The sequence below is a fragment of the Electrophorus electricus genome, chromosome 15 (assembly GCF_013358815.1).
Source record: "Electrophorus electricus isolate fEleEle1 chromosome 15, fEleEle1.pri, whole genome shotgun sequence".
In the NCBI taxonomy this organism is placed as follows: domain Eukaryota; kingdom Metazoa; phylum Chordata; class Actinopteri; order Gymnotiformes; family Gymnotidae; genus Electrophorus; species Electrophorus electricus.
In genome coordinates, this window is record NC_049549.1 from 10,586,717 (window position 1) to 10,611,585 (window position 24,869).

General features: G+C 41.0%; 2 protein-coding genes across 2 annotated transcripts in view; both read left to right on the forward strand.

The window, feature by feature from the left end:
• The window catches only part of acsl3a (acyl-CoA synthetase long chain family member 3a), a 28,210-nt gene extending 13,984 nt beyond the window's left edge, over positions 1 to 14,226 (forward strand). The window contains exons 3-15 of the mRNA XM_027025477.2: positions 826 to 1,003; positions 3,233 to 3,342; positions 4,773 to 4,911; positions 6,171 to 6,321; positions 7,353 to 7,476; positions 7,757 to 7,828; positions 8,991 to 9,130; positions 9,265 to 9,437; positions 9,768 to 9,842; positions 10,481 to 10,672; positions 11,619 to 11,733; positions 13,540 to 13,697; positions 14,054 to 14,226. Of these exons, the coding sequence (XP_026881278.2) occupies positions 826 to 1,003; positions 3,233 to 3,342; positions 4,773 to 4,911; positions 6,171 to 6,321; positions 7,353 to 7,476; positions 7,757 to 7,828; positions 8,991 to 9,130; positions 9,265 to 9,437; positions 9,768 to 9,842; positions 10,481 to 10,672; positions 11,619 to 11,733; positions 13,540 to 13,697; positions 14,054 to 14,211 (1,785 nt within the window). The 3' untranslated portion in view covers positions 14,212 to 14,226. The remainder of the gene's footprint in view (positions 1 to 825; positions 1,004 to 3,232; positions 3,343 to 4,772; positions 4,912 to 6,170; positions 6,322 to 7,352; positions 7,477 to 7,756; positions 7,829 to 8,990; positions 9,131 to 9,264; positions 9,438 to 9,767; positions 9,843 to 10,480; positions 10,673 to 11,618; positions 11,734 to 13,539; positions 13,698 to 14,053) is intronic.
• Positions 14,227 to 17,216: 2,990 nt separating this feature from the next.
• Positions 17,217 to 18,497, forward strand: kcne4 (potassium voltage-gated channel, Isk-related family, member 4). The gene is made up of 2 exons (XM_027025471.2): positions 17,217 to 17,310; positions 17,571 to 18,497. Exon 2 carries the CDS (start codon positions 17,593 to 17,595, stop codon positions 18,154 to 18,156), a length of 564 nt encoding a protein of 187 aa, XP_026881272.2. The 5' UTR covers positions 17,217 to 17,310; positions 17,571 to 17,592; the 3' UTR covers positions 18,157 to 18,497.
• The last annotated feature ends 6,372 nt before the right edge of the window (positions 18,498 to 24,869 follow it).

The following is a 24,869-nucleotide window of genomic DNA, read 5'->3' on the forward strand; positions in this document are numbered from 1 at the left end:
GTGTGTGTTTGTGTGTGTGTGTGTGTTTGTGTGTGTGTGTGTGTGTGTGTCTGTCTGTCTGTGTGTGTGTGTGTGTGTTTGTCTGTGTGTGTGTGTGTGTTTGTCTGTGTGTGTGTGTGTGTTTGTCTGTGTGTGTGTGTGTGTGTGTGTGTGTGTGTGTGCGCACACTAAAATATGTATATAATCAGATATCCACAACCCTACAGCTCTATCTCCAACCTAATCATAATCATAAGTGTTACATGAGCATACACCAGCATTGGGTATGTATAAAAGGGATTTATGCTAATTTATGCAAATTCATGCTAATTGTTTTTATATATTGATTTTTACCAAAAAAAAGTATTAACATTATAAACATAATATAAACATATAAACATGTATTAACATGTAACAGACTAATCAGATATCTGGCTAATTAAGAGGACAATGGTAATTACCAGGACGAATGCAAAGCCACTGTCCCCCAGTAGATGGCAATGGCTCACTATTCATATAAAAGATATAACTGACTTGAGTACTTAGTGGTGGGAGGGAAGGTGGTGGTTGGTAGTTCGAGAGAAGAGCTGATAATGAGGTGATCGTAAACCCTGCAGCATCCTTAGATAAGCTAGTGCTTGTTGAAAATAACAATAATAAAAATACCTTTTGAAATCACTCACTAAAATTGCAAGAGCTGCATTATCCTTTTAACACAAGTCTAATGTATAGCACTCAGAACTAAATAAAGTTCAACAGTGGTTAAAAACCTTTCCTCCTTCAGCGTCTCTCTCTCTCTCTCCTTCACCCCCTCTGCCTCTCTGCTCCCTCTCTCTCTCTGTGCAGGTGGTACTGGGGAAGTATCGGTGGCTGTCGTTTGAGCAGGCATACAGAGCAGCGAGAGTCTTTGGGAGTGGGTTGGCTGCTCTAGGGCAGGAGCCCTGCACAAATATCGCCATCTTCTGTGAAACCAGAGCAGAGTGGCTCATTGCTGCCCAGGCCTGCTTTATGTACAACTTTCCATGTGAGTGTACACATAAAACCAGACATGTACCCAATTAAATGCAATGCTCAACAAATATATCATTTAACCAATACAAATGGGTGATATTAGGGTTCCACAGATTTACTTGCATCCAGCTAATAAAGCACCAGTATTGACTGTATATTAACTGATACAGATAAGAAAAATACCATCAGGAATATGTTTTAAACCACACGGTCACGGTCTTTGTGAATATGGGGCCTGACCTGACCACAGTATAAGGATGCGAAGGCAACAATCTTTTACCCATTTTGAAATTAGTAATAAGATAAATTATTACTGACTTCAAGTTTCTTTTTTAGTTTTGTATTAGTTGGGACTTTGTTGGGCTTTTTCTGAGATTATGCTTAGTTTTCTGAGGTTCTGATCCAAGTGTTCAGACAAAGTTACATTGCACATATCAAATATGGATTGGGCAAAGGAAAATGTTAGAAATTGGAATTAAAAATTCCTACAGTTTGGTGTGATTTTTGCTATTCAAATTTTACTTTAAAATAATCTGTCAGTAACCTGTGAGAAAAAAAAATCTGATTTGAATCAACAATGCGACTTTTTTTGCCAGTTGAATTCTTTATGTTTATCTTTAGCAAGAGTCACAGTAGTACACACCCACATCTCACCATTTACAAGGATGTGTAAATGAATGACAACTGATTGAACAAGTTTTACTCCTATGAACATCTTACTCCTAAGAGTTCCAGTGCTAAACTCTCTCTTGCACATCCAGTTCCAGTGTGCACACTCAGCTTTTGTACATGCTACACAAATGCCCAGTAAAAGTCCAGTATATACCCGCTATAAGCCTATAGACAGTATGCACATAATGACACAGTCATTATTTTCCCACTGTGTTTTATGGTTCTCAAGAGACTGTATGCGTGTGTGTTGGTCTGTTTGTGTGTGTGTGTGTGTGTGTGTGTATGTGTGTGTGTATGGGTGTGTGTGTGTGTGTTTGAAAGGGTTCAGTTTGTCCCAACTACTCTGAAGTTATATAAGTGTGCCACCACTCCAAGCCAAAATCACACATACACACACACACACACACACACACACACACACACGCAAATGCACATGCACATACACATGCACGCACACACATACACACATATGCAGTCTTTTGGCCGACTTCTGCACCCTAGTGTTTCTCTGACCACATCAGATACTCACGTCCCCAACATCCGGCCCTCTTTTTGTACACATATTTCTTACAGGGAGTGTGTGTCTGTGTGTAACGATCTGATCGCCTCTGTTCGTGTCTCACGACTGAGGTGTCACGCCCTCAGGCAGTGACGCAGGATGGTGATGTCACTCGTTACATTTTGGTGACCTTCTATCCTCACAAGTGTGGGCTTTTGGCTTTGTGTGAGTTTGTGCATGTGTACTGATTTTGGTTTTGTGTGCATTTGTGCATGTGCGCTTGGACTGCCACGCTGTGGATGCCAAAAAACACCAAAACTACACAAGAGCTGCCAAGAGGATAAACCCCTGCTTGCTGCCATTGCATTAGTACATGCCTGAGCATGTTTATTTGGTACAGATTACGGTCTTAGCACACCCCCAACCTGCACAATCATGTCTTTTTCTTCAAAGTGATGAGTGATGTTAAGTGATGTTACAGTAACATTGCCATCCATGTAAGCCCTATTAAATTAGCAGTGGTGTGTGTGTGTGTGTGTGTGTGAGAAAATTGAGAATGTGAGTGAATGCCAAAGAGATAAACGAGGAATGTTCTGCTTATGTTTGTTTGACATTTCTGAAGATTTGCAACTATGCATGTGATTGTTCAAACAAGATTATTTGTTTCCTTGTACTTGATTTTGTGTGATATGTGCACATAACGTGCAGACTGTAAGCATCCACCACCTTTGTCACAGTAAGACCTCAAGTCTGTGTGCCAAATGTTTACTTTGTTTATTATGGGACATTGTTAATGCTCTCTGTCTTTTGACAATAACAGCTTCTGTCCAAATCTCAACACTCAAAGAATCTGGCATGTCTGTAGACCAAATTGTTAATTTACCCAGAAATTGTAGCAGAGATAACTCTTACTGTTACTTACAGATGGCGCTATGATGCTATCAGATGTCACTATGATGCAATCAGAGTAGTATGACAATGGTAGTGTTGAGAAACTGGATGCACTGTGTGTGTGTGTGTGTGTGTGTGTGTGTGTGTGTGTGTGTGTGTGTGTGTGTGTGTGTTTTCCAGTGGTCACTTTCTACTCTACTTTGGGTGGTGCAGCAATTGTTCATGGTCTTAATCAGGCTGAGGTTTCCCACATCATCACCAGCAAAGAGTTGCTGGAGACCAAACTCAAGGTATGTGCCATATACACTATTACATATCTTCATCACATATGCTCTGCGACAGCCACAAGTTCTTCATCAGTAACTTGCTTGCTTGGTAGAGCAGTGCGGTGTGCTAGCGACAGCAAGGTTGTGGATTTGAGTCACAGGGAGCACATGCTGTGTGATATAAATATATGCATAAGAGAGTAAAGCCAAATGCTGAAAGTATAACATCAGTGATTTCTGACCACAGGGCTGCTGTTAATTAGGTATTTTTGAGTGACAACCACTTCTGACCCATCAGTAAAAAATCAATACTGTTGTGTGAATGCCTGATACACTCCTCAATACCCACTAGCATGGGAAGTGAGTGTAAGTGTGTATTGTAGTACAGTAGTGACTGGCTGGACATAGAGAATGGGTAGCACTGCATGATCTGTCACAATTAACCATCACGATTGACCTAATTAACCACCCAATTACAGTTTACTTAGTTTACCCTCAACAAATTTCAGTTCTTGCTATTTTGTTATTATGAATCTTCCAGCATTTTAGTTCTGGAGCTTTATAAGTCCCAGTGGACATAAAGGTGAAGGTAAATTTACATTTTCTATGGACAAGGACATTATAAAACACTCTGGCTTAGCGAAATCTCCATAGAATCCTTCTACTACAGTTCTGTTCTGTTCTGTTCTGTTCTGTTCTGTTCTGTTCTGTTCTGCTCGCCACTATCTCTGGGGGCAGCCTGTTGCAGTAGAGCTCTGTGAATAAGCCCTGCAGTGCAGTCTGGCATGGCTGGTGTGGAGCTCGGACCTGTGGGAATCGGCTCACTGTGTTGTCAGGCTGCTAGTGGAAGAGCAGCCTGGAATGGAAACACACTGGTCGGGAGCATGGCCTGTATGAAAAAGGACACAGAGGAAAAACAGGGGCAGAGAGCGAGGGGTGAGAGAGAGTGTATGAGACAGGGAAAGAGGAAACCGAGCAAACGGGGAAGGGCAGCTAGAAACATGACCGTGACTCATTTCTAAGGGGTTTCTGAGTTCTCCCAAAGGGAGTGTGTGTGCATGTGTGTGAAGAAGGAAAAAAGAACACATACACATAAGGAAAAGGAGAGATGTCTCAGTAATGTTTGTAGCGATACTTACCCAGAGAACTGCATCAGATTCTTTTTCAAAGGTCAACATTTGTTTGATTGAGTGATTATGTCCCATAACCAAATACTTGTTTCGATTATTGGTTGTGTAACAATAATCTTAAATCTGGTTAAGAGTTGTGCATGTCCTTGGACATGACAATGATTGCGTTTGGCTGAATAAAATCAGAAACATTAGATGTCTTGTGTCATTGTGTTGCTAAATATGTATCAATGACCTATGCCATATCATTGTGTTACTAAAGGTTTGCATCATTACTGAGTGTCACAGGCTGCTTTGTCTTTGTGTTATTGTGTGGCATCTCAGGCGATACTCATGGGCGTGCCGAAGCTGCAGCATATCATCGTGGTGGAGGACAAGCCCACCTCCTGGCCAGGATACCCGCGAGGCATCCACATTCACAACATGGCTGCTGTGCAGAAACTCGGAGAGAAGCCTGACAATGGTCTGTGTGTGTGTGTGTGTGTGTGTGTGTGTGTGTGTGTGCACGTGTGTTCGCATCTGTGCATTTGAGAGAGAATGCAAGTGAGTATGCATTTGTGTTTAGGAGGGGGGACATTTGGTGTCTGCAAGTACATTTGTGTGGTGTGGCTAGTGTGGCATGGATGCGTGTGTTTGTGTGTGTATATCGATTCTATGTGTGTAAGGTCTCTTTAGGTCATCTTAGTCCACATCTGTATCAAATTAAAGCCTGGGGCATGAGCCTCATTCTCGTTTTCTCATTCTCACTTTTGGTCTCTCTTTGTGTGTCTCACCCTTTCTCTGTGTTTCTCTCTCTGCTTGGCCCATCTCTGTTCATCACCTTATCTCTTTTGTGTCTCTATACTTTCTATATTAAACTCTGTCTCTTTACTCTATGTTTGGTCCTGCTCTTTGGTCATACATTCATTTTTTCCATCTAAAATGCTATTTGGCATGACTGTGTTATACAGCTTTGCCAAAGCAATGCAAAGAGTGAGCTCCATGATTGAGTATCAACGTTCTTCCTCCCTCCCACTCCCAGCAGTAGTGTTTCATCCTCAACAGATGGTACCGTGGTGTGTGTGTGTGTGTTTGTGTGTGTGTGTGTGTTTGTTTGTTTGCATGCATGTGCGTGTGTACACATGTGCACGATGAGTAATAACTTCAACTGATTAGAATTGGTGGGACACACAAGTTTAATTTCTGCAGACCTTTGGATGGAATTCTCTGTACTTCCGTAAGTTAGTAGCTGTATAATCACCTTCTTTGTAAACTCAAGCATAAAATGTTTCTTTAATATGCGAGTCACTCAGGGGAAGAGCACCCGCATATGCACAATGTAACGAAATTCTCATTCACTTTGTCTCTTGAGTCACCGCACAAATAATGGAATTTAGCATAGTAGTAACTGTAGATACCAAAGAGAAGAAATTAAATCACCATTTTTCCATCACAATTCGACATTTGTAAGATTATGAAGGCGCATACAAGTGTCAACACGCTCTGGAGCAGGACAGCTGATTTAGGTAGCTGAACGCTCTGCTCACTGTTCGTGTGTGACAGTATGGCAGGACAGTTTTCTTTCTGGGCTTTACGACTGTTTATAGTCTACTGCCACTGTGTTGAAGTAAAATGAACCCTGCTCTCCCTTCTCTCCTGCTCTTCCTCTCCCTCCCTCCTCGTTCGGCCTCTCGCTCTTCCTCTGCGCCTTCGCCTCCGTCCACTCTGGTCCTCTCGCTGCAGCGGAGAGGCAGAGGCGATCACCGGCTGCTGATGACGTAGCTGTAATCATGTACACCAGTGGCTCCACAGGCATTCCCAAGGGAGTCATGATCTCCCATAGCAACCTCATCGCTGGGATTACAGGGACGGCGCAGAGAGTCCCTGACCTCAAGTATGGACACACACACACACACACACACACACACAGAATAGCTTCACTGAATGCACTGGACATCAAAATCCATTTCACATTATTATGTTTCTCAGAATGTATTATGACTGATAGTCTATTCAGTCAAGTAAAGGAATCTTATATGTGTTTTGTGTTAAGAATGCATAAACACATACACACACACACACATTCACACACAGTTTAGGGGTACAGAAAATGTTTTCATCTTGGAGTATTTTACATTTTAAATCCATTTCTATTTGTTGTGCCTTTCTAATATGCTGTGTTGGTATGCATGAATAATATATTTTTTTAAATCATGGAGAAAATTGCCATATGACTAATGTGATAAGGTTATAATAGTGAGATTATTTAAAGTCTAAATCTTCCTGGTGGAGAAAGGAAGAAAAAAACTCTAGTTTAAAAACACTTACACAAATCTGCAGTTTAAAAATACCCACACAGAGGAAATAATTTAAAAAGATATAGGATTAATTCTCTATATAATGGAGTCACTTACTAAGGGGAAACGTTACATTCACTGCTGGATAAGAATAAAAATATAGAAAATAAAAATGTAAAAAATCAAATACATTTTATTAGCCCTAACGTGACTACTGTCACCCATCAATTTCTTACCTTGCAAAAATAAAAATAAAAAAAAAATTAAGGAAAGAATTCAGTCTTACTAATTCACCTTCATGTAAGTTGTTAGCCATGTTAAGGTAGCGCTATAACGTTAAGGTAGCGTGTTGGGGTAAAGTTAACAATGTTGATGTACAATATTAGTACAGTATTAGTCTGTTAGGATTAGCGTTAACCATGGGAACCTTGATCAAGTTAAGGTAACGTTATGATAATCTTAGCTCTAGGCTTACGTTTACCAAACTCAGGTAACTTAATGGTAACGTCAGCATGTTATGGTAAACTTAGCGTTGTTAGCGTAAAGTTAATCAAATTTAAGGTTAGCAATCTCACATGTTAGGTAAGGTGCTATTTTAAAGGTATGACAGCCCGTTTTATCATTGCAGTAAGAGCGACACCTACATCGCTTACCTGCCCCTGGCGCATGTTCTAGAGCTCATCGCAGAGATGGTGTGTCTGGCCCACGGCTGTAAGATCGGCTACTCCTCACCCTACACGCTTGCAGACCAGGTACACATATACATACATGCACGTACGTTTGAACACACGTGTACATATTATACCAGGACGCTTAAAAACATTTGGTAGACATCACTGCCTAAACCTTTTTTCACAATTTTATTTGACAAGCCGTTCTCGATCAGGACGTGTAAAAACGTATAAAGATAGGTTTGGCTTACAGATAATAAAATCATCACAGTATGGACTAATTTAATGAATGCGTTCAGATTTAATATTTGCAAAAACAATTAAACAAAATTCCCATGTAATTTTTCCATTATCCCTCTAGTCCACAATGATCAAGAAGGGAAGTAAGGGAGACAGCAGCGTTTTGCAGCCCACTCTAATGGCGGCCGTACCGGTACAAGCCTCTTTCACTAGTTCACGTTCTCTCAGCCTCTCTCTCTTCCTGCTTTGCTCCTGCATTCGTTCTCTTTCACTCCATGCCTTTGTTCATCTTTCTCTCTTAGTTTCTCTCTCTCCATTTCTCTCTCTCTCTCTCTCTCTCTCTCTCTCTCTCTCTCTCTCTCTCTCTCTCTCTCTCTCTCTCTCTGTCAATGCTTATCAGCGTCACTGTCTTGTCTCTGTGTCTTGTCTCTGTGTCTCTCTGTCTCTGTGGCCATTTCTCACTGTTGCTCACTCTCACTGTCTCTTGTCTCTCTCTGGGATTTGGAGAATCGGATGTCTGGAACGATTCACAGCTGTAAACAGAACGTGAGAAAGCCCATTGTGGTTTTCCTTTTGACCCATTCATCCTTACACCCACCCACACACACACGCACACGCACGCACACACACACACACACTGCACCCCAATGTGGGTAAATTTGAATCTCCGGGTTAATATGTAATATAGAACAGATATAAGCCCTCTCTCACATATAGCGTTGGAGACACCACTCCTAGCACAACATCTAAGGAACCATATTAAGAACATTTGGAGAACCTTTGGAAAAGAGCATGCTGAGTAAACAGCTGAGCACTTAGACAGGGAGCACTTAGACAAGTGTTTATAAAACCTCTCCAACGTCATCCTGCATCTGAGAAAGCCAAACTATCCAGCCTACTATACCCTTAACTCGATTAGCCTGGGAGCTCTGTTCTTTGTCTCTCTGTGACTGTTTTCAAGTCACTATTTTCATACAGTTTTGCTTTGTTTAACTGTTCATTGCTGTTTACTCTTCTGTTTGGTTGTTTTGTGTATGGACCAAAAAGGCCAGTTTGGGGGTTGGGGTCTCTTCTCTTCTCCATTAAATCTTCCTCTTTTGCCAATCGTGAAATGGCTCATGGTTCACTGTGTGACATTTCCTGATGACATTTAAACTGTGCAGACCTAGATCTTATCAGCCATCAAATCCCCATAGACAAAGAATAGGCCTGTTGCAGCTAGTGTGCGCGTGGTGTGTGTCTGCGTCTGTGTATTATTCAGGTGATGTCATTTGTTATGTCTGGAGCAAAGTGGTGCAGCTGCAATATTCGGACAACCATCTCTCTCTCTTCCTCTCTCTTTTCTGTCTGTCTAGGAGATCATGGATCGGATCTATAAGAATGTGATGCAGAAAGTGCAGGAGATGGGGGTGGTGCAGAGGACTCTTTTTATTTTGGCCTACAACTATAAGATGGAGCAGCTGTCTAAAGGCTATAGCACTCCCCTCTGTGACAAGTATGTAAAACATGTACATTAATAAACACATGTACATGTGTGTCATTTGGAAAAGTAACACTCAGCGTACATGCAGTCTTTCAACCAGTATGTGGACTCTGTCTGTCTCTGTCTCTCTCTCTCTACGTGTGCAGGCTGGTGTTCCAGAAGGTGCAGGCGTTGCTGGGTGGCCGTACACGGGTCTTGTTGTCAGGTGGTGCGCCCCTCTCTGCAGTGACTCAGCGTTTTATGAACATCTGTTTATGCTGCCCTGTGGGTCAGGGCTATGGCCTCACTGAGACATGCGGAGCTGGCACCATCAGCCATCGTGGGTACTCTTCAGCATCAGCATCACATGCAGTACATGCGAACGTACATGTGCAGTACATGTCTCCGGTGTCTGCTTGTGCTTCGCATTCTTAACAAAGTTTGCTAGCCACTTTCTTGATTCTTAAATATACAGTAATAATCCTGGTTATATATACTGTTAAATATACAGTAATAACCATGGTTACTGACCGTGCGGGTGCATGCATGCATATGCTCTGGGTGGGGTAGTGAATAAGCATGCATGTGTGCATGTTGAAACATGTTTGTGTTTTGTGTGTGTCGTGTGTGTGGTTGTGTGTGTGTGTGTGTGTGTGTGTGTGTATCACAGTTTGGGACTATAGTACAGGCAGGGTGGGAGCACCTCTGGTCTGCTGTGAGATCCAGCTGAAGGACTGGGTGGAGGGTAAGTCTCTCTCTGTCTCTCTCTCACACACACAACATCCACCTCTATTCATCCTTGAAATACCCCTGTCACAGAGTTTACCAGTGCTTCATGCATTACGTCTAGAGTTGTGGGGTCGGGCGTGGGTAGTGGCACAGTGTAATCACAGGGAAAGAGAGGCAAGTGTGATGAAGTGAAAGTGACAGAGAAACAATTACAGTCTTTTTGGCCTTGTAAGGAAAGCCAGGCTGAGGAGCTGCAGTTGCTCTGGTCTGCATCACTGCCGTCTCACTGCCTACCCTAGACTTCATATACTCATTCTCTTCTCATTCATCACTCCACTCTGTTATTTCAATTCTGTTCCAAAGTGTTCTAGCGTCTGTGTTCTATTCTTTTCTGTGGTTGTTTCATCTTCTGCCTGTCTCACGTATTGTGTTAAGCGCTACGTTAAACGTCGGGGGGTTCAGTCATTTCCCTGATAGAGGGCTGAGTGACAGTCTGGGTTCAGACTGATCAATAACACAGCGGGAACAAGAAAAGCAGACTGCAGTGCTGCGGTTTCTGGTGCCTCACTTTGAAGTGGTTTGACGAACAGGTGAGTTGGCCTGTTCCTCTTCCTCGTCCTCCTAATCTTCTCTCTTCTCTTCCGCTCTGTTCAGGAGGCTACCGGAGCACGGATAAGCCCTGTCCACGAGGAGAAATTCTGATTGGTGGGCCCAATGTCACCTTGGGTTACTATAAGAACGAGACGGTGAACCAGAAGGACTTCTTTGTGGATGAGAATGGCCAACGATGGTTCTGTACTGGGGATATTGGCGAATTCCATGCAGATGGCTGCCTAAAGATCATTGGTGAGCGCTAGTCCTACTTACTGACACAGCTGCTTGGCATTGCTATGATCTGTTGTAGAACGAAAGGGAATCTGACCTATCCTTTATTGCTGTTCATATATGAGAGACTGCTCTGCTGAGCTATGGAGTCGAGCAGACATTGGGGCACTGGCAGATACAGTGTCTAAGCACACAAATGTAGCCTCTGTATAGTCTCAGAGCTGACAAACATAGAAGTTGGTAGCCAGTGCTTGTCGTGTTGCAAGCCACAAAACATCACTTTATAGGGAGTCAGGAAACTCCTAGACACACAGAGAGAGGGAGAGAGAGAGAGAGAGAGAGAGAGAGAGAAAGAAGGATAGAGAGAAAGAGGAAAAGGGAGAGAGAAAGAGTGAAGGGAGGTTTATAGGGCACAGTGACCTTCTTCCACCTCTTCGACAGCAGTGAATAATGTTTTTCTTTTCCCAGATATAACAATCAGCCACTTCCTTTTAAAGCCTTTTTCTCTCTCAAAAGAACTGTAACAGAGACCAGGGGCACTTGAGCCTGTACAGTTCATTGCCGTGTCTTCGTTTTGGAGTTATACTTATTTCTTTTAGTTTAGTTATTTTTTATTTTTACGTTTGCCAACTGCAGTGAGCTGCATGCAGTGTGGTAGACATTCCATTCTTGCAAAAGTGTGGCTCTGTCCATCTACTCCAGAACGTATGTGTCGATATTTCTGCATTTGTAAGGAACAAAATGTCTTGTTTTTAAAATCTGAATATTTATTTTTGCTGACTTTGTTTGTAGGTTCTGTGGCTATAGTTGTGTTTAGGGTTAGGCATACAGGTTTAGGTTATAGCTTAGACGTTAGGGTTACGGTGAGGTTACAGGTTAGTTATAAGATTAAACAAACATTTACTCCAGTGCTTTTTCCTTATAAATATAATAATACAAGTACGTGTGTGTGTGTGTGTGTGTGCAGATCGTAAGAAGGACCTGGTGAAGCTGCAGGCAGGGGAGTATGTGTCTCTGGGGAAGGTAGAGGCAGTGCTGAAAAACTGCCCCCTTATCGACAACATATGTGCCTACGCCAACAGGTACCTTGACAACAACGTGTCATAATACATTTATCCCTGTATCTATGCCAACAGCAAAACCAGACCTGTTTATACTGGGCAGGATTTGGTCTTCATATTAAGGGTGAAGCTTTGATAATACAGCTGATTAACAGGTATTATGACATAAAATGACCAATTATGAGAGTAGTTATAACTCAAACAGTGGACATCAGCACCATCCACTGTGATTTATTAGGTGGAAGACAGCTGAGTAAATTAGGCTGATGTAGTATGCACATCCTTTTTATTAATTTGTTATTTAAATAGTTCCATTTTCACACATAATGCTCTTTGCAACAGTATTAACAGCGATTATTTAAAAAGTAAATAGAGAGCTTTAAGAAAGTAAAAAGTGATAGTGATGCAAGAAAAGTTAAGTTTGTACTCTTGAAATGGGGCAAGGATAAACTCTCACACAGATACAGTGATAACTTCATTACAGAGCTGTAATGTAAATAGTTTATTAATATTTTGGTTGGTACAGTGAACCAATGAAGCATTGGTTTGATGTGTGTTGACTACTTGGGAGTGTGTGTGTGTGTGTGTGTGTGTGTGTGTGGGTGGGTGGATGGGGGGGCACAACATGTTTAGATAAGCCAGTCAGGCAATGTTGTGGGGCTGAATTAAAGTTCTTGTAGTTATTGGCCTATGGGAGAGACTTGAGCAAAATTGGAAACACTATGGGAGAGTGTAATAGTGACATCAGTGAAAGTGCAAAAACCTGGAATTCTGGAAAGCGGTATTGGAATCAAGAGTAATTTCTTTCAGGATTTGGAACCTATCCACACGCTGCAACCCATCCATAAACTGGAACCTATCAATTATTGAACATAATATAATAAATCAATTATTGACATAGGAGAGCTGTGGTGTACCTTGTATTGACTTTAATCTGATTTTAATGTCTTCAGTATTATATTGGTTCATCTGTGTTACCAAATATATAAGTGAAGAGAATAATATCAGTGATAAAACGGAGAGGACCAAGAACTGAACCTTGAGGGACATCTTACCTGATCAGGGCAGTGCAGGACATTTGTTTACGAATAGATACAAAATGAAGTCTGCCAGAGAGATGGAAACCAAGAAAGAACAGTGCTGAAATACCAGTGGTAGAGAGACAGGAGAGAAAAATGTCATGTCCCATGACTGGGTTTAGACTGGCTTACAGTATTAGGGAAATATTTTGTATATTGAAATAATGTTTGTATATTGTATATTGTATATTACTCTGTTGACACACAAGTAGAAAAAAAAAATGTGATTAGGCATAGCGTAATATGAACATAATGCACAGTTAATGGTGTCTGTGCATTTTCCATGTCCTGCACCTCGTGGAAAAATATAGCAAAGGTCAGTGTTTTCACATATGTGTAACTGAAAAAAATATACCGGAAGGTTAGAAATAGTTTGTGTTGTATTGCCTGTTACACTGCCCATTCTGTGTGAGACATGTATGAGAAAAATTATAATAAAATATTAGAAGTATATTATTCTGTGTTATTCTGAACGTTGCAGTAGCATTAGTCATTTCCCTAGCATCACAATGATAGTTTTGCAGTCACAAATGTGGGTACTAGTGTTGCAGAGACACCACAGAGTTGTTTTAAACTGACCCATATTATTTAATGAAATTGTCTCATAGATTCATGTACCCTACATATATAAACCTCCACCAAGGAACCCTTGCACACAAAAGTGTAAAACCAAAGGCTTCTTCATAGCATAATCCTGAGAGTGTAGCCTATTTCAGAAACATTTTCTTCCTTCTCTGTGATGGCGCAGTGAGGAGTCGTATGTGATTGGCTTTGTGGTACCCAATCAGCAGCGGTTGACAGTGCTGGCAAATGAGCTGGGAATCCATGGCACATGGGTGGAGCTCTGCAATAATCCTGTGATGGAGGAGGAGGTGCTTAAGACCATCACTGACACAGCATTGACAGGTGATTATCTGTCGCAATAAAAGCACAGCACACAGTGCTTCAATCACAATGTCAGAGGGAAACATCACATATAAAGAATACAGAATATAACTGATTACTGATTACTATACCTTTTAGAGTAAATACTAACTTCATAACAGTTCTCTTGCAAGTCTAAAAACTAAAACATCTACAACTCAGCTAGAATAATGTTCAATATTTGGAAATAGTTCGTTACTGTTTTAAAGCATTTACCTGACAAACAAATTTTCTTCCTTATAACATTTATTTTAGGATTTCGGGGGGGGGGGGTTCAGAGAAAAAAAGTGTTTCTATTTGTTTGACTGTGTATTTCCTGTTCTTTCATATTTAATTAGGCCAGCTGGAGCGTTTTGAGATCCCACAAAAAATTTGTCTGTGCGCAGAGCCCTGGACCCCAGAGACAGGCCTTGTAACTGATGCTTTCAAACTCAAACGCAAAGAGATCAAAACCTATTACCAGCATGACATCGAGAGGATGTATGGCGGCAAATAATGCCAAATTAAACAAGACTCAACTGAAATAAGATGAATCTGGGCCCAGTGACATATAAATTATCTCTTTCCTCCAATAGTATTCCAACCACATTCAGGACAGAGATGACTGGATTCTGTGAACATGAAACTTGGTCATGTTGCACAACTCTCTGGCACAAACAGAGCTACAAGCAGAATGTTTGTATACATATAATTATATATTCTTACAAAATTCTTGTTTTTGTTTGTAACAGGTAATGAGTTGTCTGTAAAACATGTATCAATACTACATACATTGTAGTCTCTGGAATATTTTACAAATTAGCAAAAAATACTGACCATTCAGTAAAGTTGCCTCAGTCATACACACTTGAATGGTAGACTCCAGAAGCATATATGTTCATACATATATAAGCATCCTTGGGTTTGTGAAAAGAGTTGTACAAGTTGAACTTATATATAAAACAAGAAGATCTGCCTAGCACACAAAGTGGCTTAAATTTTTAAGTAACCTGTAGTCAGCTGGGATTTCTCCTTCCAATTTTCTCCTTTGTCTGGCTATAAATTAAGAGATGAAAACAGCTTTTCCTGTTTGTAGTTCTGAACATGTATTAACTATGAAAGTGTAATGTGGAGCGATTACGAGGCAGACTCACGCATATGCTGAGAAGAGTGAGATTTATTAGGGGCAAATCCAAAATCAGGGCCATAATCACAGTCCAGGGTCCCAGTCAACACGAACAGTTCTGGGAAGCGTAGTAAATACAAGAAACAAAAATACATGGAACACCAAGAAGGGAAGCAGGCTACAACAAAAACACAGCTTATACAAGCCAGGGGAACAGGTGATACGAATGAAAGGCAGGGAAACTCAAACGAGGGGCAGAACAAGCAAGCAAAGCAAAACATAGACTCAAGAGAGGGTCACCATGGAGACAGGATGCTAGGAGGGGCCAATCGTGAAAGAATGTTAATGTGAACTCATGGAATAGGTAGGTTTCGCATTTGAAATTTAGCTATGAGTCACAGTCTTTTCTTCAAAGCATGTTAAGAATTTTAAATCCATGTAACAAATGTTACAAATGATGTCTTCAGTTTCTTCACAAGACCCATTTTTGTTTGGATTTCACTGCATACTACCCCAAAATAACCTGTAACTTTCATGGTACTTTTGATGGATGTGGTTGTACACCCCCATGTCTCATAAAAAGCCGAGCCTTATGTTTTTAACTCTTTGCACTAAACTATTTAGCACTCTGCTGTTTCTACACTCACACACATCTTGTGTTCTCTTACCTGGTTTCTTTCTAAAAAAAAAAAATTACCACATCACTGAAAGATGAAAAATGACATGACAATGACGTTTATTTTACTGTTTTGGGAAAAACTAGAAAACTTGCTTAAAAAATGCCAATTGAATGTTCCTACTTTATTCTTAAGAGAATTCTATTATCAAATAAGAAAATTAAAATTACCAAGGGAACATAGACCATGTAATCATAAAAAAGTTGTATATGTGTTCCAGCTAATGAAATGTATCCTAATAGCCTATGTATCACCTCCACTACCATTGCCAGAGTGCTATTTGAATCTGGACCTCAAATCCAAATTCAGTCCTGGATTTTGTAATCACTTGTAGTTGATTAATTGACTAATGTAACTGGTTGGCCACGTTTATGTTACACCTGACTGGTTAATGAAGGATAGAAAACCTGTAGGATCTGGACCTTGAGGACTCTGATTTGAATACCTCTGCAATAAGTGATAATGATTATTCAATCAGGCTGGGAGAAGGAGATCCCACCTGTAGCAAAGACATGAGCAGTATCCACTCCTTTCAAACTCAGGGCTTCCTGATGGTAAAGGGTACTCTATGGAATAGCAGCCAGAACACGTATTTATCTTCCTGAGTAACAGTCTCTATCACACAACCCTCCCCTTCAGGGGGTGATGGCTTCCATCACAGTGCCTTCTCGCTCAGGGAACAAGAAACATTTTGAATCTTCGGTGGGTCCTTCGCATATCCACCTCTCATCCAGTGTTACACCTATACCCCTCAGCAGGAGATCACACTGGGCTTCGCACATCCCCTCACAACAAACTGAATTACTTTGACCATGCATACATGCCTGATAGCCTCACTATACCACGCCACTTCTGACACCAGTTGTAGCGAAGGGCAGAGGGAAGTGACCACACCTGAAAATACTAATTTTATGCATTGGTTTCCAGTATCCCCATTTATTTATTTGTAATTATATTTGAAACTGCTCAAACTGAAATAAAGGTCTTTCCTTTAAATGCGTCCTGTTAACTTGGTCATTGTTTTCATATTGTCCTCAAATGGACTTCACTAATTTTATATATATGGTGATGCTGATGAAGATGATGATGATGATGTTTACCTATTTTCTTAACAACAATGTAATTCCATGCTGGACACAACTTTAGTAACTAAGTCACTGCTGTCAAGAGTTATGACACTCATGTATTTTTCCATAATGGTCACCCCAGTGTGTGTGTGTGTGTGTGTGTGTGTATATATATATATATATATATATATATATATATATATATATATATATTTATTTATTTTATTTTATTTTTTTTTTCCTTGCTGGAAGTCAAAGCAGCATATATAAATAAGTAAATAATATAAAGTGTATTTATATATCTACTACTAAGCCAGCCAAAACAAAGTATAATTCTGAGTAAATGACAAAGCACTTTTGTAAGTCGCTCTGGATAAGAGCGTCTGCCAAATCACGTAAATATAAATGTTCCATTTATGGCTGTATGGCGCACTTGGAAATCATAGAACATCACAAAATACATGTTTGAGTAAAAACTCTCTAGTTATGACTCAAGACAGGAGTGGGACAATGTTTTCGACCTATCATCTTGTCACGGTTCCTTCTGGAGCGTGGATACCAGAAAGCTTGGCACCCTTCCACAAAATGACTTTTTTGAGTGAGACGTCCTCACATGATCTGTGACACTTAGGGGTCGCTACTTAAAACTGCTCACAGCTCAGACTGCCTTTAGAATCCAAAGAGACACGAAGCGAACAATATTGAGAACTATCGAGAAGTGGTAAAGAAATAGCCTAAAACAGCCGGTGAGTAGAAGAAAAACAGTAATAGATTTTAATGTTTCGTACTTCCATGTTTCAGAAGTATGCAGAAATATTGCTATTTTAGTGTTATGAAATATTTAAAATTACTATTTTAGTGTATGCCATTTCATATTACTTTTGTCATTTCAGATTTGTTTATTTGTCTGACATAGAAAAACGTGTCCCAAATGTAGCAGCTGTTTTTAAACGTATTCTTCTTACAGTTAGCTTACTGTTCTGAAGTCTTCGCGTTTGCTTTCCAGCCACTGTCGTTACCTGTTGACGATGGAAAGCGCCGGGAATGCGACCGTGCCTCCCGAACACTCGCCCCAGACGGCGACGAGCTCTTCCCAGTCTTACGGCAGCGACGGTAACGCGTACCTGTACATCCTCATCGTGATGTCCTTCTACGGAGTCTTCCTCGTCGGGGTCATGTTCGGCTACGTGCGCTCCAAGAGGCGCGAGAAGAGAAGGACGAATTTGTTCACGCGTCTGCTGCACGAGGAGGAGCAGCGCGAGTGGGGCGCCAGGCAGAAGAAACACAGCTTCGCCGTGCCCGCGTCCTCCGCGCAGTCCCCTTTAGCGCCAGGCACCGGCCGGTGCACGGGTAACCCGCTGGAAGCCAGGGTTCTCTCGCCCCTTGCGTGCGCGCTTTGCTCCGTCGAACAGAGCAGCGTGAGCTCTCTCTGCTCGTCCGCCGACGTCCATTTCATTATCGAGGAGGAGTCGGAGAGTGGACGCGGAGAAGGACCCACGTATCCGTCGCACGGAGTCTCCGTCGGCACACCGGATCAAAGCGGCGCTATGAGTTCCAAACACCCGGCTGTGTCTCGATTACATAACGCATAAAGTTGTTTTAACGAGTCTTACGCGATCATTAAAGTACTGCTGCAGGCGATGCATTTGGTCGCTGACCCCGTTGGGCCGTACGGACGGCTGACTGGCATCGCTACCAACCTGGGAGCCACTTGAAATTCAAAACGTGTTCTAATAACTTTCGCTTTTTGTCTATAGTGTCCTCCTCCTGACGGAGAATATTTGTAACAACATTTTTACACATTTAAAGATCCTGCAAATTCTGTTTAAAATGTTCTGTATATATTGGTTTTATAACGCTGATATTTTTTATTTAAAATGGGTATTGTATTGTCAGCTCGTCAAAAACGAAATAAAATATTTTTATGAGCCCATGAAGTTTCGATGGCTGTTTTGGTCGCATCTCTCGAGTTTTACAGCAGGTGGCAGTCCAAGCACTTGTGTACGGTCTCGAACTGTCTCATTGTCAACACCTGCACACAGGTTTCAAATCGGTTTCTAAAAGCATAATCCCCCAAATCACGAACGGCTGAAACAGCACCTTGAACAGACGATAAGTAGCCCTATCTAAGCTCTGACAAAGCATAATAAACGCATATGTTTTACTCTAGGGTGCTAAAATCCTCACGTTTTAGCCTGTGATGCCGCATCCTACTAATAAAGTTTCAGAAATGTATAGAAAGCAAAGAGCTGCTAAAGTTTTTTTTTAATCAAAAAGCTTTAAGTATCAATACGGATACAGTATAGTCCAATTTGAATACTCATTTTAAGTTATGAAACGACATAACCGCTCTCAGATCATTATGAAAAATTCACTGACAGGAAGAGAGGTTTAGGTGAGGACGCTGGGGAAGGTCCAAGAACAGTTTTAACTGCAACAGCAACCAGCTTGTTACGATCCTGATCATCCATATACGGGAATGTGGAGGATGAAGGATGAAATGTTTGAAATCCCCTCTTCTTCTCCTCCTGCTTCATTTCTCAAATGAAGAGTGAAATGGAAACTTCTGTAAAGTGAAGTATGAGGGACAGCTTCCAAAAAAAACATTCCTCACTTTTTGTGAGGAAGGAATACTTTTTTTGACGCTGTACATATTGACCTTATTGCTCTTTCACTTTGAAAGTTAAACTGAGGGATTTTTGTTTCTTGTCTGCTTGCCTTTTGCTAGGAAACGTCTCGCCTGAATAGTGAAGCTAATTAAACTTGGTGGTAATGACATTGCAGTGTTCCTGTCAAAGGAAATGGCCCAAAGGGATCCTCGAATATTCCACTGTGGTAAATTTTACTTCTAAAGATTAAGTGTGTAAAACTTCACAGTAGAATACTGATATTCCCTGTTTATCCCATAGGCTAACCAGGGGAGCATGGTCAACTATGTGTAGATGGAAATTTGGATTCTAACTACATCTACAGGGTGTATCTACAGGTTTAGCATGCAGAGCATTTTCATATCTTAATAATATTCCCTCTCAGTAAACCCACCCACCTACTGTCTCTCTCCTCTTCCCTGACTGTCTCTCTCCTCTTTCCTGACTGTCTCTCTCTTTGTTCCTCATTGTCTCTCTCTTCGTTCCTCACTGTCTCTCTCATTTTCCCTGACTGTCTCTGTCCTCTCCTCTAGCTGTCTCTCTTCCATAACTCTCTCTCTCCTCTTTCCTTACTGTCTCTCTCCAATTCCCTGACCCGACTGTCTCTGTCCTCTCCTCTAGCTGTCTCTCTTCCATAACTCTCTCTCTCCTCTTTCCTTACTGTCTCTCTCCAATTCCCTGACCCGACTGTCTCTGTCCTCTCCTCTAGCTGTCTCTCTTCCATAACTCTCTCTCTCCTCTTTCCTTACTGTCTCTCTCCAATTCCCTGACCCGACTGTCTCTGTCCTCTCCTCTAGCTGTCTCTCTTCCATAACTCTCTCTCTCCTCTTTCCTTACTGTCTCTCTCCAATTCCCTGACCCGACTGTCTCTGTCCTCTCCTCTAGCTGTCTCTCTTCCATAACTCTCTCTCTCCTCTTTCCTTACCGTCTCTCTCCAATTCCCTGACCCGACTGTCTCTGACTGCTTTCTCTTCTCATTGGACGGACAAAATCAACTGAAACAAGTTTAAATACATTGTTGCAGTTTCTAGTACTTTTTCGGTCACCACCCCTGTCGACCTCATGAGATTATCTTTTCGCTGACCTGTCCCTTGTCCCCTTTACTTTTCTCCTTCTCCCTCTCTCAATATTTCTCTTTCTCTTCCTTTCTATATATTTTCTGTCTCGCTGATCTCCATCGTATCACCTTAGAAGAGATGACATGGATTATACAAATTTCACAAAGAATTTCTCATAGTAAAGGGCAAATACACTTTAACTGCAGACATCTCAGTAAGTATTACACCTATTCCTTGTGGGTAATGTTCATGTTCTTCAAAACCAGATATTTCAGAGGGTTGCTTTGAGTTCAGTGTAAACCTCTTCCAACATTTGATGAACAGATGTGCCTCTTGTGTGATGTGTTCTTTTCTTTCCCCCAAACATTTTGTGTACTGTCTCTGATTAATTATGCATTGTATTTGATGAAAGTCCATCGAAATTCCTTCAATGACACAATGAGTGCAAGTCAAAGCTAAATATTCTGTTCTCTCTGTTTGGGTTCTATATATAGGGCAAAGCTGTTCCTGTTCTCAAAATATATAAATACAGCTAAACAGAATTCCACTGCAATGACACTTGGACATTGTCACGGTTGGCCGGTCTTCATTACGCCGAGTCCGTTCACCTTCTGTTTTCGTTCAGTGGTTACCTACATGTATCTTTAGTTATGGATAATAAAGAGCACCTTCCTTCAGACACGCGTCCTGCTCCCTCTGTGCCGCCACCGTCACACACGTAAAGAAGACACGGAGTTGTTACACACACTAGTGTGTATCATAGTAACATTAACGCTCTCTGTCAGCTTTGAAAAACTCTTTATCTTATCACTGCTCGCTGTTGCTATAATTTTAAGCTCATGTTCTTGATACCCAAATATTGACTTTTCTATATTGATTTTTAAAAGGTATTGAATTAAAAGCTAAATAAGTTGCCTGGTCCTATCAATATCACAAATCAATAACAATATTTTTAGCAGTCTCAAACGCAATGTGGGACATAAATAAGCACAGGATATGAGGTTACGATGGATATACTTTCAACGCGCTAAATAGATCTCTTTCCTTCAGTTCACGCTGGGCAGCCCAGAGAGACATCACAAACAATGACAGCAACAACAGTTACAATAGACCCACTTCCAATTTCACCCTTTCTGAACCTATTGAGTGTTTCTATGGTGATGGGTGCAGAAAGAAAATGTGTATGTGTAGCAGTAGGCCACGCAAATGTATGCATGTCTGTGTGTGTATATGTGTTTCTGTGCTCGAACAAATTTTAAAACTATAATGAATGTTTAAAATAACTAGCAGTGTTCATGATTGATGTTTTAGAACTATTTAGGATACATTTTCCAAGAAGCTAATAGCTGCTTCACCTCTATTTCTAATAAAACATTATATTTGGGAAAGAATGAATGGGGCAACCTGATTTTATCTATGGAGATTTGATTTGATTTGATCATGAATATACTGAATGTCTAGCAAAGCCCAGAGAATATGCAACTTCCTTTTAGTCAGTATTGTATAATAGAACACACCTGAAAGTTTAGAACCCTGAAAGCCCCAGTATTTTAGGGGTGGCTGGGAAATGCAAAGGTGTGGGTCTGGCCACCATGCACAGAAGGGGTTTATCTGCCCCATAGCTCCTCCCCTGCCCCATTTCCCCTTAACCCCAGCATTAAGGGTTAGGACCCACCATGCTGAACTAACACACAGCCATTTAGGTGGCCTTGTTTCTTTGGTAAGTGTCAACCACACCCAGATTGGACTACCCCCCTCCCACCCCAACACATGACCCAACTAGTACCTTGGTTCCTCGTGTTTGCTTGCTGGCTTCATGTAAGGCTGCCTTTAATTGTGTTTTTTAATCTATATGATGCATAGTTATCAGCTAATGCTGAGTGCTTTACAGTTTAGAACTTAAGTGTGTGTGTGTGTGTGTGTGTGTGTGTGTGTGTGTGTGTGTGTGTGTGTGTGTGTTCTAAAAATATTCACTGAGGATGACTCATCCTCTGGTGCACTGATCGTTCTTTTCAACTGTGTCTGTTCTGACACTCTCTGCACAACCCTGCTCATTACTGCTAACATAGCTGGTAATATATGCACACAGAGAGGCAGGAAGAAAAGAGAGAGAGAGAGAGGGAAAGAGAGAAACAAACACAGATAAAAAGAGAAATATCTCTCAGGAGTTTAAAAAAAAAACTGAGGAGCACAATCAAATCTGTCTCTGTTGCATACTATAGAAATACATGATGAATATTCTTAGACTGCATCCAGTATTAGACTGGGTTAAATACAAAAACAGCAGACATAAACCAAAACAACATAAAACACACAGACAAAAGACAAAAAATGCTACAACAGTTATTTAAAGCTGAAATCAGAAGTCATCTCTATATTTGTAGCAGGGTTTGGTTTCTTTCTTTATTTGGTACAAATCCCTTCGCAGAAGACAATGCCAACATGCTGATGGTGTATGATTTACAGAACGTGCTCTTCTTTAGGAATGGTGCTGGCACTTCTGAATCCCAGCAGACTGTGTGGCTGGGGGGTTTATACTATAGCAGCTTTTTCTACCTTTGTATCAAGTCCAAAGCACTTATGGACAGTTTCTTAGACCCCATACTACGCCTAAATTTACACCAATAAGAATTTCCGATGTTGATTCGGACATTAGCCATAATCTATGCCTTTAGCTCTTTGAATGAATAAATGCACACAGAATGTTTGCACTGAAGCCACATTCATCAGTAAACTCATAACTTTTTAAAACTTTACACTTTTGTACATGCAATGTTGTGTTAATATTGTATTTGGTTTCAGGCCTGTGAGGTGTTGCAGACTTGCCACCACCAAATCAGACTCTGACCTCCAAAGACAGAGGCCTGGCCCTGCATTAAGCCATTAAGCTTTTGTCCTCTTTTGACATAGGACAGTGCTGTTGCCAAGGTTACTGAAGTTGATAGTTACTGTTGCTGGGGGTTACTGACTGACAGTCACCTCATTTCAGCTCATTTTACCTTCTTATGGGAGGCTCCACCTTCTCAAATCACCATGACAACCAGAGACAACGAGTTTTGAGAGAAGCAAATAACTTCTCTGTGTGTGCATGTATGTATCTCTCTGTGTTTATCCATAGCGTGTTAACACATACTCATATGCTTCTTTACACCATATACATACACACATGGTGGGGTGGGGGGTGAAAATCATTTCAAATTTTCATAGTTTTTAACATTCACTGCCAAAAATTAAAAGCTGGTGGATAACTGTTCAGAGGCTTGTTTAAAATTCATTCAGATTCAAACACTCTCAGGCTCAGACACACACACAAGGTTTGACCTATGAGTCATTACACTGCACCTCAAATATCTTTCTCTCTCTCTATGCAGACATATTTGGTCTCTGTGGTTTCCTTTTTCCTCTCTCTGTGGGCACTTAGTAACCTCACTTACTGACTTGCTTGTCTCCTCTACTATGAGTGGCCAGATTTAGCTCTCATTAAGAGTTTATTGATCTTTAACAGGGCTTTTTAAGTTTTTGTTTTTATCTGAATCTGGTGTTTTTGAGCTCTGTGTTTTTATGACCATTGTAGTGGTGTTTCTGAGCTTTGCAGATGTCTAGATCTGGGGGGGGGGGGGGGGGGGGGGGGGGTTTCTGTGCTCTGTGGATATCTAGACCTGGTTGGTGGGGGTTTTGAACTCTGTGTATTTTTGACTAATGTGTTTTGAGCTTTGTGGATGTCTACACCTATGTGGTGGAGCTTTTGTGCTCTGTGGATATATACACCTATGTGGCGCTTTGGAGCTCAATGTATGTGTGACCTATAAGAGCCACCTGACCTCAGCCTTCATTCATATATCATTTTTTTATTGTTAGAATTCTTTTTTTAATTAATTCACTTTGGCTAGGGTTTTTGTCAGTTTTTCAACATTTTCTCTCTTCCCTTTAATCACCGTTAGTAAATTTGAATCCAGAAAAACTAAATCTAAATATGATTAAATACATTATACAGTATAACATATACATAATTAATATTTATATTTGTTATTGTTGTTGTTGTTAAACATCTTATAAAATGGTAATTTGTAGGAACAAAATAAAGAAAGAGTTTTATTTTTATATACTATATATACTTTAAATATACTAAAATCAAAGCTGTTGCACAGACCGGGGACGCCAGCCTCACAGGATGCTCAAGTAACATTCTGAAGAATTTTCCAAAAGTTTTACAGCACAGACTTGTTTAACAACATTAATCTACAACAGGAAACACCACTGCAGAGATGAATGAGCATGTTGGAAGCAGCATGGGACATTTCAAGAAGAGTGATTACTAGCTGAAGAGAAGTTTGTGTATCCGTGCGTCTTTTTCTTCTCCTCCTGTTGACATTTCCTTTTCTTTGCTCATGTTAGAGGCTCGTGTGTATGTATGTGTGTTTTCGTATATGTGTAATTCGACTGAGTGTTCAGTGACTCCCCAAATCACTCCTACAGTTCTAAACTACATCCAGAAACAACAATGTACACTCTCTCTTTCTCTTTCCTTCTCCCTCTTTCTGTCTGTCTGTTTCCTACTTCCTCTCCCTTTCTCACTGTCTCTCGCCCGCCCCCCCCCCC

Coding starts and splice junctions, on each gene's coding strand:
- kcne4 (XM_027025471.2), top strand. CDS start 17,593: ATGGAAAGCGCCGGGAATGCGACCGTGCCTCCCGAACACTCGCCCCAG.